Source organism: Setaria italica, chromosome IX (assembly GCF_000263155.2).
Source record: "Setaria italica strain Yugu1 chromosome IX, Setaria_italica_v2.0, whole genome shotgun sequence".
Lineage (NCBI taxonomy): Eukaryota > Viridiplantae > Streptophyta > Magnoliopsida > Poales > Poaceae > Setaria > Setaria italica.
In genome coordinates this window covers 48,730,599-48,741,132 of record NC_028458.1, presented here as the reverse complement: position 1 = coordinate 48,741,132, position 10,534 = coordinate 48,730,599, and the positions used below count along the sequence as shown (strand labels likewise).

At 42.2% G+C, this 10,534-nt stretch overlaps 1 protein-coding gene across 2 annotated transcripts; it reads left to right on the top strand.

Moving 5' to 3' along the window:
• The first annotated feature begins 351 nt into the window (after positions 1–351).
• LOC101768534 (probable UDP-arabinose 4-epimerase 3) lies at positions 352–6,451 on the top strand. 2 transcript variants are annotated; one of them, XM_012842807.3, is made up of 11 exons: positions 352–574; positions 1,369–1,495; positions 2,220–2,344; positions 3,009–3,122; positions 3,212–3,319; positions 3,416–3,507; positions 3,927–4,068; positions 4,281–4,381; positions 4,838–4,967; positions 5,131–5,275; positions 5,904–6,451. In XM_012842807.3, the coding sequence occupies exons 2-11, from the start codon at positions 1,456–1,458 to the stop codon at positions 6,128–6,130; spliced, it is 1,224 nt and encodes a 407-aa protein (XP_012698261.1). In that variant the 5' UTR covers positions 352–574; positions 1,369–1,455; the 3' UTR covers positions 6,131–6,451. The 2 variants fall into 2 exon arrangements, with proteins under 2 accessions (XP_012698261.1, XP_004984661.1); XM_004984604.3 differs by lacking the exon at positions 352–574 and adding an exon at positions 947–1,074.
• The last annotated feature ends 4,083 nt before the right edge of the window (positions 6,452–10,534 follow it).

Here is a 10,534-nt window from a genome sequence, read left to right as displayed (position 1 = left end):
TAATGGAGGCTAATTCACGATACGAATCTATTAAGCCTAATTAATACGTCATTAGCATATGTTTACTGTAGCATCACATTGTCAAATAATGGACTAATCAGGTATAATAGATTCGTCTCGCAAATTAGTCTCCGTCTGTACAATTAGTTTTATAATTATTCTATATTTAATAATTCTAATTAGTATCTAAACATTCGATGTGATAGGAATTTTAGGGGGGACTACAGAAACAAACAGCCCCTAGGTACACATCCTGTCCGACTGAACCATAGACCACTGCATCCCGTCAGCCTCCACCAAGTCGAGCCGCCGCCGCTTCAGATCCCCCGAATCCGTCCCTCGCGTCGCGCCGCCACAGACTGCGACAGCAGGAGCACGCAGGTCGTCGTTGCCTCTCCCCTACAGATCGAATCCACTACCCTTCGGCCTCCCCGCTGCCCTCTGGCACCGGCTCTTCCCTGCTCCGGGCTGCCCTGCGGCTCCATCGACGGGATCTCTCATGGCGGCAACTACCTAGTGAGGGCCAGGGTCTCCACGGCAGGACAGCAGGTGGACAAGGCCATTAGCTGCAACGGTAGGCTGCATCAGAATGTGCATACAGCTGAAGAATTTGATCTTTCTTTGGGGATTATGACCTTTTGTCGATTTCTTGAGTTTGTGTATCCTATCATCCCTTTCCCGTGGAACGTCTTGAAAAGCTCAAAGATTTGATATCGAGCAAACGATTCCTTCTATTCAGTTCTTGGCTCAATTTTACAGAACACGATTCCTTCTAGTCTGTCATTCTGTGCTTGTCTTGTGTTCTTGGCTCGCGAGCATAACTTGCCGGCTCGAGCTATCACGAGCCGAGCCGAGCCAGCTCGTTAGGAGAACGAGCTACACCGAGCCGAGCCGAGCCGAGCCAGCTCGATATCCAGTCCTATTAATACCAGACACGAGACATGTTTATGTTCTCCTTCCCCTCCCTTTTCCCTTTTTCTTGCTCCCGTTCACCTCCCCCCCCCCCTCTCTCTCCCCCTTCGGCGACGACTGTGCGAGCGCCGCGAGTACTTCGCCGGAGACGAGCACCGCCAGGTAAGTCCGCCCCCTTCTGTTCCCTTCCTGCTGCGCGATTCCGAACACCCCAAACCTAATGTAAGCCATTTGTATTCGGATCTGACCCGATTACAAATATATGCATGATACCTACTTCCAGTTTTTGCAAAAAAAATTGAGACAGCTCCGCTATTGCTGATAATGGTTTGAATTGTAATCTTGTCTGCGACCTGTTTGAGTTGCCTGCCCTGTTACTGATTCTCATTGTATTTCCTTGAAATGGAATTATTCTGTACCATCATCATTGATGCATGCCATGCGATGGTTCTGCAGTTGATCTTCTGACTGGAAAATCGCGTTGACGGTGGCAAGTAGGGGTTCTACCATCGGCAGCTTCATCTCAAGGAGCAGAATTCTTACATGATCCCGTTAAACAGGAGGTCAAGCCTTCCTAGGGCTGGTAGATCTCGATGCCCCTTGTCTTGGTTATTACTGTTGCTTTAGATATATCTAATGATATGTCCTCTTAACCCGACGGTCCCTTAAGCATGTGTGCCCACCACCACTGGCCTTTGTTTATGTTTAGGAAACTGATTTTTTTTAGTTCTCCACTCGAAAAGCTGTCCCTTTCTGCCTTACAATGGGATTCACTTGGTGTAGAAGCACATGCTAGCTCTCAAAGGTGCTATTTACGCGTATCTATGAGTGGAACTGTGGTTTTGTATGGCATGTAGTAGCTTTTCTGACAGTAATTTGTTTGTAGAGTGCTTCTGAGGAAAAGTTCCTTTCTGTGATTCAAAATAATGCATTTCTCTGCCTGAAGTAATGCTTGTTATGTGCACATTAAGATTTCAGTTGCTACAAAGACAGGCAAGTTGACTAAAGCTATTAGGTGCAACATTTCAATCGAAGTCAGTAGGATGTGTATAACCCTTTAGTTTAGATTTGGTAGATACGTCTTTAAGCAAGCAGCAGCCACTTTGCTAAGATCACATTCCAAGTCACACCCAGAGTATGCTTACTGCGAGTTTTGAATAACGGCACAGTTATTTGTGTATCTATCTATCTATCTATCTATCTATCTATCTATCTATCTATCTATCTATCTATCTGATCATGAGTATGCTTCATTTGTAATGATTAAATGTATGACTGGTCCCTGTTTATGTTTCTCTTATTGATAGGGATGGAGTACTTCGATGCAAGGCGGAAGCCTCATAATGTTGCGAAAATCATTGCAGCCCTGGTCCTCACAACACTATGTATATTTGTTCTGAAGCAATCTCCTGGTTTTGGTGGCAATAGTGTGGTAAGATGTCCATGAGTACATGTTTCTCTTTACCTTTTTCCTTCTATCATATTCCTTTCAATAAACTTTTCCAAAGCACCTTCTACTCATGTTTCATATCACAAATTAAAAATCAATTAATCTTCCTATAGGTAGTAACGTTGTAACCTCTTCTGAGGCTCTCCTTCCCTTTGTTTTCGTGTAATGCACTTCATCAACTAGGATACTTTAGCTTTGAGAAATTGTAGAAGATGCTGCAAAGCATAATCTTTATCTTGTATTCTTGTGTCATGTAATAATGAGGACAGAAAGTGAGAGCACTATGCTACTTGTTTTCCACACATATCTTCGTACCTTCTTGTGGTAGTGCTAACAAGAAGATGATGAAAGTGACATCCCTCCAGCAGATAGTCTTTGTTATTGCAGTGTCTTTTACATTAGGCCATGTTCCAACTTGATCTTTCATACATACATGTCTTTGTTGCCACTGCTTGGTGTGGCAGTTGAGGCCTGAGTGACATGACAATTGCAGCTTTCAGCCATGTGATGGTACTTTTGTTTTGCAACACCCAAGCAATCTGGATAGATAATGCGAATTTGTACTTTGGTATACAAAACTTGGATGAATCTGATAATACTTCAATTCGCAACTGTAAACTTGACTGTGCTGTGTATATTCCTGCAGTTTTCTCGCCATGAACCTGGGGTTATTCACGTCTTAGTAACAGGAGGAGCTGGTTATATTGGGTCACATGCCTCTTTAAGGCTCTTAAAGGATAACTATCGAGTTACCATTGTGGTAACCAAGTCTTTCTTTGTACTGAATGTGTGAATTAGTTTGTTCTTTAAATCTTTTTCTGCTGATGCACAGTTTGGTTCATTCTGTAGGATAATCTCTCTAGAGGAAACATGGGAGCAGTAAAGGTTCTGCAGGAGTTATTTCCGCACCCTGGGAGACTACAATTCATCTTTGCTGATCTGGGGGACCAGAAATCTGTATCCTCACTTATGCTTCCAAAGCTGCTTTGCTTGTGCTTCTTATGATTATGGAGTTACATCCAAAGTCTTGTTTTTCACTTAACTGGCTCCCAGGTCAACAAGATATTTGCTGAAAATGCATTTGATGCTGTGATGCACTTTGCAGCTGTTGCTTATGTGGGTGAGAGCACACTGGAACCCCTTAGGTAAGCCTGTAGTCGTTACCTTGGTGACAGTTTGATACTTGGGATTGAAGATCATATTATTTTATTCCGCATAAAATGTAGAGAGCATCCAGGCTTTTACTCCTTTATGCGTTGTCGTCTAGAATGACCTGAACATGTATTGCCAGTGAAAATGTTATTATATAAGCTTGTTCTGGCCACCATGTTGATCTTTTTCCTTAGCTCTCATGACCTATATCTTAAACTACCTTAAGTGGACTAAAAATGTAAGGTTTTAACCAAATTATTTTGTATTCATTGATGGCACATTGTAATGTTAGTGTCTTGATTGTGCACTTACTCCTATCATATATATTTAGTTATTTTTTACAGATTTATTGATCAATATTAAGATATCTGAAACTTCTCTAATGTTTCTAACAGCCTCAGCTACTTAACAGGTACTATCACAATATTACGTCAAACACCTTACTGATCTTGGAGGCTATGGCATCTCATGGAGTCAAGACCCTTATTTACTCCAGTACATGTGCTACATACGGAGAACCGGAGAAGATGCCTATTACAGAAGCCACACCCCAGGTTTAGTTATGTTGACAGCTTGAGATGGATTTTAATAATACTATGTTTTGTGTTGCTTTGTCATTAAGTCAGCTTATTACTGAAACAAATAATCTTAGGCTGCTATGTAAATGCGGCATTCTTTTCTTCAATTTTAATGATTTTAGGTATTTACCTGTGCAAACAGACATGATGTTGTGGTACTGATATGTTTATCTCTTACCTTGGCCTAGTTCCCTATCAACCCATATGGAAAAGCTAAGAAAATGGCAGAGGACATCATATTAGATTTCTCGAAGTCAAAGGGAGCTGACATGGCTGTCATGATTTTAAGGTATTTTTTTTCTCTCCAGTTGCATAGTTAGGACCTTTAGGGGGCGTTTTCTTCCGCTGACTTATTTTTAGCACGTGTCACATCAAATATTTAGATACTAATTAGGAGTATTAAACGTAGACTATTTACAAAACCCATTACATAAGACGAATCTAAACGGCGAGACGAATCTATTAAGCCTAATTACGCCTAATTAATCCATCGTTAGCAAATATTTACTGTAGCAACACATTGTCAAATCATGGACTAATTAGGCTTAATAGATTCATCTCGCCGTTTAGATCCGTCTTATGTAATGGATTTTGTAAATAGTCTACATTTAATACTCCTAATTAGTATCTAAACATTCGATGTGACGGGTGCTAAAAATAAGTCAGTGGAAGAAAACGGGGCCTTAATTTCTCAACACTTCTGTCCAGAAATTGGTTTGAATTAACATTTCGGCTTCTGCACCAGATATTTCAATGTTATTGGATCTGACCCAGAGGGAAGATTAGGTGAAGCTCCTAGGCCAGAACTACGAGAGCATGGTCGGATATCTGGGGCATGCTTTGATGCAGCATTGGGAATCATTCCAGGGTTAAAGGTATATTTCCGTTGTACTGTATGTGTAGCAATATCTGTGAAATAAAGCATTGTTTAGTCTACTGCTGCATGCTGAGCTGTCCTGCTTTGCCCAATGTACTAGCTCTTCATTGTGGAACTGTGCTGTAAGATAGAACTGATGGATATGCATGATCTTTCTGTAGGTTAAAGGAAGAGATTATCCTACAGCTGATGGAACTTGCATAAGAGACTACATTGATGTCACGGATCTAGTGGATGCTCATGTGAAAGCACTCAACAAGGCCGAACCTAGAAAAGTTGGCATTTACAATGTTGGAACCGGAAGAGGTTTGGCAACACGAGATGTCTTTATTTATTTAAAAGTTACTCCCTCTGTTCCAAATTATAAGTCTTTTTAGGTTTGTCCTAAGTCAAACTTGTCTAATTTTGACCAAGTTTATAGAAAAATATATTAGCCTCAATAATATCAAATAAATGTACTATGAAAATATATTCCACGGTATATCTAGTGAAACAAGTTTGATGTTGTAAATATTTATGAATTTTTGTATAATTTCACGGTTTATCTAGTGAAACAAGTTCAATGTTGTAATATGTAAATATTTATGCATTTTTGTAGACTTAGTCAAAGATAAATAAGTTTGACTTAGGACAAAGTTAAAACGAATTTGGGACGGAGGGATTATTAATTATTTGCTCATACAGAGAGTTGTACCCAACACAGGTTCTAATAAATATTTTTCTTAATTTACATGGTAACATGAGGTAGATGGACCCACAAGTTAATCTGGGACAAGATTTCTTTGTGGAATTTACACAAAATCCTCATAAAATATAAATAGTAACCTGTTCACCCAACTGGATGAGTGACTGAAGTAAATCATTCCTGAAGACATTTCTTGTGTCCTGTGTGCCATCACCATCACTTTGCTCTTATAGTGCGTCTTCTGTTCAGGCCGTTCGGTTAATGAGTTTGTGGATGCCTGCAAGAAGGCCACTGGGGTTGACATCAAAATTGAGTACCTCAGCAGAAGGCCAGGAGACTATGCAGAAGTATACAGCGACCCAACAAAGATCAACAAGGAGCTCAACTGGACAGCTCAGTATACGGACCTCAAGGAGAGCCTGTCAGTAGCATGGAGGTGGCAAAAGTCGCATCCACACGGCTACGGGACAAACTAAATATAGCCAACTGATCAATAATTTCACTGAATCGTCGATACGTATTGATTCTTTAGTTAGTGATATAACATCTTGCTGTGATACTCCTCTCAAAATCACTCGCTGTATTCTTCTCTCCCTCATTCTTTTCATTTTCAAAGGTTTGTTGGTTTTTTTGGGTAGCCAGACAAACAGTGATTTGGATATGCTTGAAATCCTGGAAGCATTCCTGTAAGAGCAAATTTCATTGTTTCTGACACAAAGTGTTGATTAAAAAAAATGTACATTTCTTCAGCCAGTCCGAGCTGCAAGGCTTTTTGACTGAATTGAGTTACGGAATAACTGAGCTGTCGTGATTGCTAAAAATGTGCTATGTGGTTTTTGTTCTGCGGTTTGATGAAAATGCAATTTAGAGACATACAGGGGGAAGATGGATGTGCAACAAAATTTTCCATGGGCAGTTTCATGTGCTATGTATTTTTCATATCTCGTGATGCAGCTTTATGTACGCATTGCTGGGTGGGCATGAGGTTGTTAACAAGGCCAATTACTCGAGTAGTTTCAGATTTCCAGCTGATCCGCCATGAATGAGGTTGGAAGCTGATATGAGGTTTATGTGGTGTACATTTGCTTTATGCTGGAAGTGATCTGTCTCAATTTGCTTGGGACTAAAATGCTGTTTTGTGTGTGTGATGCGTTGTTGGTGGGTGGTCTTGGTTGATATTTCCTCCATGCAAAAATTCATAATGCTGTAGTGGAGCAGGAACCGGGCAACCAAATTAATGGTCCGATAATTTCCCGCGAAGACGGAAAATGGTGCCACACAAACCAGTTGCAATTATGTATAAGCTGTCTGATCTCTGTTTAGTCTGTTTGCCTTTGACTAAAATGCCTCCATCTCGCAAAAATTAACAAAAAAAAAATGCCTGCATCGGTGGGCCCGATCTTCTCTCCAACCAAGCTGGGGACTCCAAGTCTCCAATCGCTCCATGACCCCGAACCTGACCTCCGACAGTGAAATCCTGCCGGTTGGTTTGGTGAGCAGTGGCTTTTTGCTCCATTCTTTTTGGTATGAGTTAACACAAGATGTTGGGTCAGGTATTGTTTCGTGATTGGTCATGTAGGAATTCAACAAGAACCAGCCACCTACCCGGCAAATGCATGTATGCTATGGAAGCAACCGTCATATGGATCGAATTAATTTTTTTTGAAACTGCCTCTTTTTTAGTTGTCGAGTTTACCATTGGTTACTTGAGAAATGATAGTACAAAGGCTAAAGGGTTTCCACTCTAGTCGGTGAGCCTTTTATGTAGGTATACTCTCTCTATTCTCTTTTAGAACTAGCACCCCTCTATCCTCGACTACATTTTGTCTTAAGAATGCATGTAATCAAACTTTAAAACTTTGTTATTGATGTGTTCAGAAATATTAAAAGTGATTGATGAACAATGATATTAGTATATTTGTCATGAAAAATATTTTCAAAACATTATTTTTATACTAATCTTTACTAGCATATATTTAAGAAAATAAAGTAATAGCCAAATGTTTATAGTTGGGGTATGTGTCGACGTCCAAGCATTGCATTGAATGTCAAATCAAGATTTCCTCGGTGCACCCTTGCCGTGTTCCATAGATTGAAAGGGCTACTCTATGTTGCACATTGCTGTTGACAGTTTCCGGTACCACATCATGCAGTAGTGCTGGTACAAAAATGACAAGATGATATAGGAGAAACATGAAGTAAAATAAAAGAGACTTCCTTCATCTTTTGTTAGTTGGCAGGTGACAGCTTTTATATTTTGATCGGTTTGGTAATGGGAACGGGGTAAAGGCCCGAATGGGAAAATGACTAGTCGTATGATCAGTACTGAAGTGCATATGCTAGCTAACAAACGCACGGTTGTACTTCAATTCATTTAGGTTCGGAATAGGATTGTCATGACTCATGATCATGGGCAATCTACTCCGATCACACTGAATGAAAGGTGACTGGCAAGCTTAGTGGGTAAAGCTAAGGACTAAATTAAAATGATTTGTGGAGCGAATTTGGTTAGCTATGTTTCTTATAGTGGAACTTACTCATGCCACCATGTGAGCTTAAATCCTAGGTTCAATATAGATGCTTGTATTTTTTTAATGTATTTTACGAATAAACGATACTATTCTTCTAGCGATAGGTGATGTAGTTGCTGACGGCGAAGCTATGTTAAGTTGTTAACCTCATCAATCTCAAAATCTACTAATTCAATCTCTCGAAGATTGCTCATAGACCACGAGATACATACATGTATTCATAGAGATGGATGTACGTGTATATACGTAAGAATCTGCATTTGTACTATCTTTCGAATTGCGAATTCCCAGTCCACGTACTAAACATTTGTAGGCAACAGTGATATAAACAACGATGTTCGTCCTAATTGCCGCATGTCCCCACTTCGCTTCCAAGAAATTTAGATAGTTACTTTGCTGTCCCTATAGCATTTATTTCATTCTAGAAAAAGAACATAGATGGCCACGATTTCTTCGTAAACTGGTTCTAAAAGTTTGAATATATCGTAGCGCATTTAAAAATGTTCCTATTTTAGTTTTATAGAAATGGGTTGGATCTGTTGCGTTCTTGACTTGTAAATTGTAATTTCGAGCTGAAACCGGACCTTGCAGTTTCATTTTAAGATCCGCAATCTGTTCTGTAGCAGCCCACAATCAGCAGCGGTAAGGAAGGGGCCGAATCTGATCCTGCTCCGCATCCACACCGAAAGCCTAGCCCGGCCCATCTCACGAACTAAGGCCACTTCGGGCTCCTGGACACTCACCCTTGCATGGATTCTCTCATTCTGTACAGGCCCAGCCGCATTGCAAACATTCCCATTCTCCTCTTAAAAAAATAGAATTACGTGATTTGAGAAAGACATACCTCCGTTGCAAATTATAGGTTATTTTAATTTTTATAGGTTCATAGATATTATTATACACCTAGACATACACTACATCTAGATGCATAATAGTAACTATGAATCAAAAAAGCTAAAACGATCGATAATTTGGAACGGATGGAGTATTTAGCATACATGTAAATGTATCGTTAAGTTGCGGACGCTGAGATGATCGAACCTCCAATTCTTCATCTACGTATGCAGGAATATATTTTTCTAAAAAAAATATGGTAGGCGCTCACTATACGCGCACACAATCGGCTCTATACATACATACATGAACATTCTATCCCTAGTGGACAGGACCTAACTACCCGAGCTCACGCTTGAAACTGAGCTTTTAACGTCGGAAAACCAATGCCTGACAGGAGACAAGCGCGCACGAGGTCGGGGAAGAGAATGATTCCCATTATCATCCCACGTTGCGACGGTGCCCACCAGCGGCAATCGCGGAGCCATGAACGTGAGCTCACGTCTAATGTGTCACGCTGTCGACTATAATAAGTAAGCAAATAAAAAGAACCTGCTAATTCTAGATCAAGTCAAACGATCATCTTTCAAATTTTCTATGCACGTACGTAGAATCGATCAACTCGTGTATGTTAAGCCACCGGCATGTCCCTGGCGACCAGCAGCGCGGCGGCGTGTGCGTGCGCGTCAGCGTACCTGCACCCAACAAAACGCGCATGGGTTATTGGACACGTTCTTCCGCGGGGCGCAACAGCACCCAGTCAAGCCGCAGTAGTAGATTACACCAAAGCAGAGGGGGACCTGGAATCGAAACATGGGATACGCCATGTGGTATGGTAAAATTTGGTAACAGACCCGTGCGCGGGAGCCATCCGATTTGTTTACAGAAAATGGCTCGACCTCTTACCAAATCCGCGTTCACCAACACCAAAGCGTGTTCTCTGGAAACATCGCGCTCCGCTGCTCCGCGCTCTCTGCATCGTCTTCACAGGCTTCGTACTCCTATGTCACAAGCGCCGGCCGGGTCCCCGAGCCTGCCATACAGAACGTCTCCTCCTCACATGCACGGGGCCCACAACACATGAGACAGCAGCCCCCATCCGCCGCCGTCCGTCCACGACCGTACACGCCAGAATCGGGCGGCCCGCCGCGCATGTCGCACCCCCGCGGCGGAGCCGCTGCCCGGACCGAACCCTACCGTTTCAACCAGTCGCCGCCCTCGCCGCGTCCCCCGCGTCACTAATAACTCACTTCCAGCTGGGCCCGGGCCCACGCGCCGTCGACCAATCCACGTCAACCCACGCTCCTCCTCCTCCCCTCCCCTGGACCCCGCACTCTCCTCCGACGTCGTCTCCTCCTCCTTTCCGGCCGGCGTCGCTTTCCACGCCCTTTTGTTCAAAACCCGATCATTTTCTGCATTTTTTTTTGGGGGAATAAACAGCACGGAGGCGGAGGAAGCAGCAGGCAAGCTACGCCTACACGCCGCTCCCCCAGTTCAAACCCACCACCCCCCCTC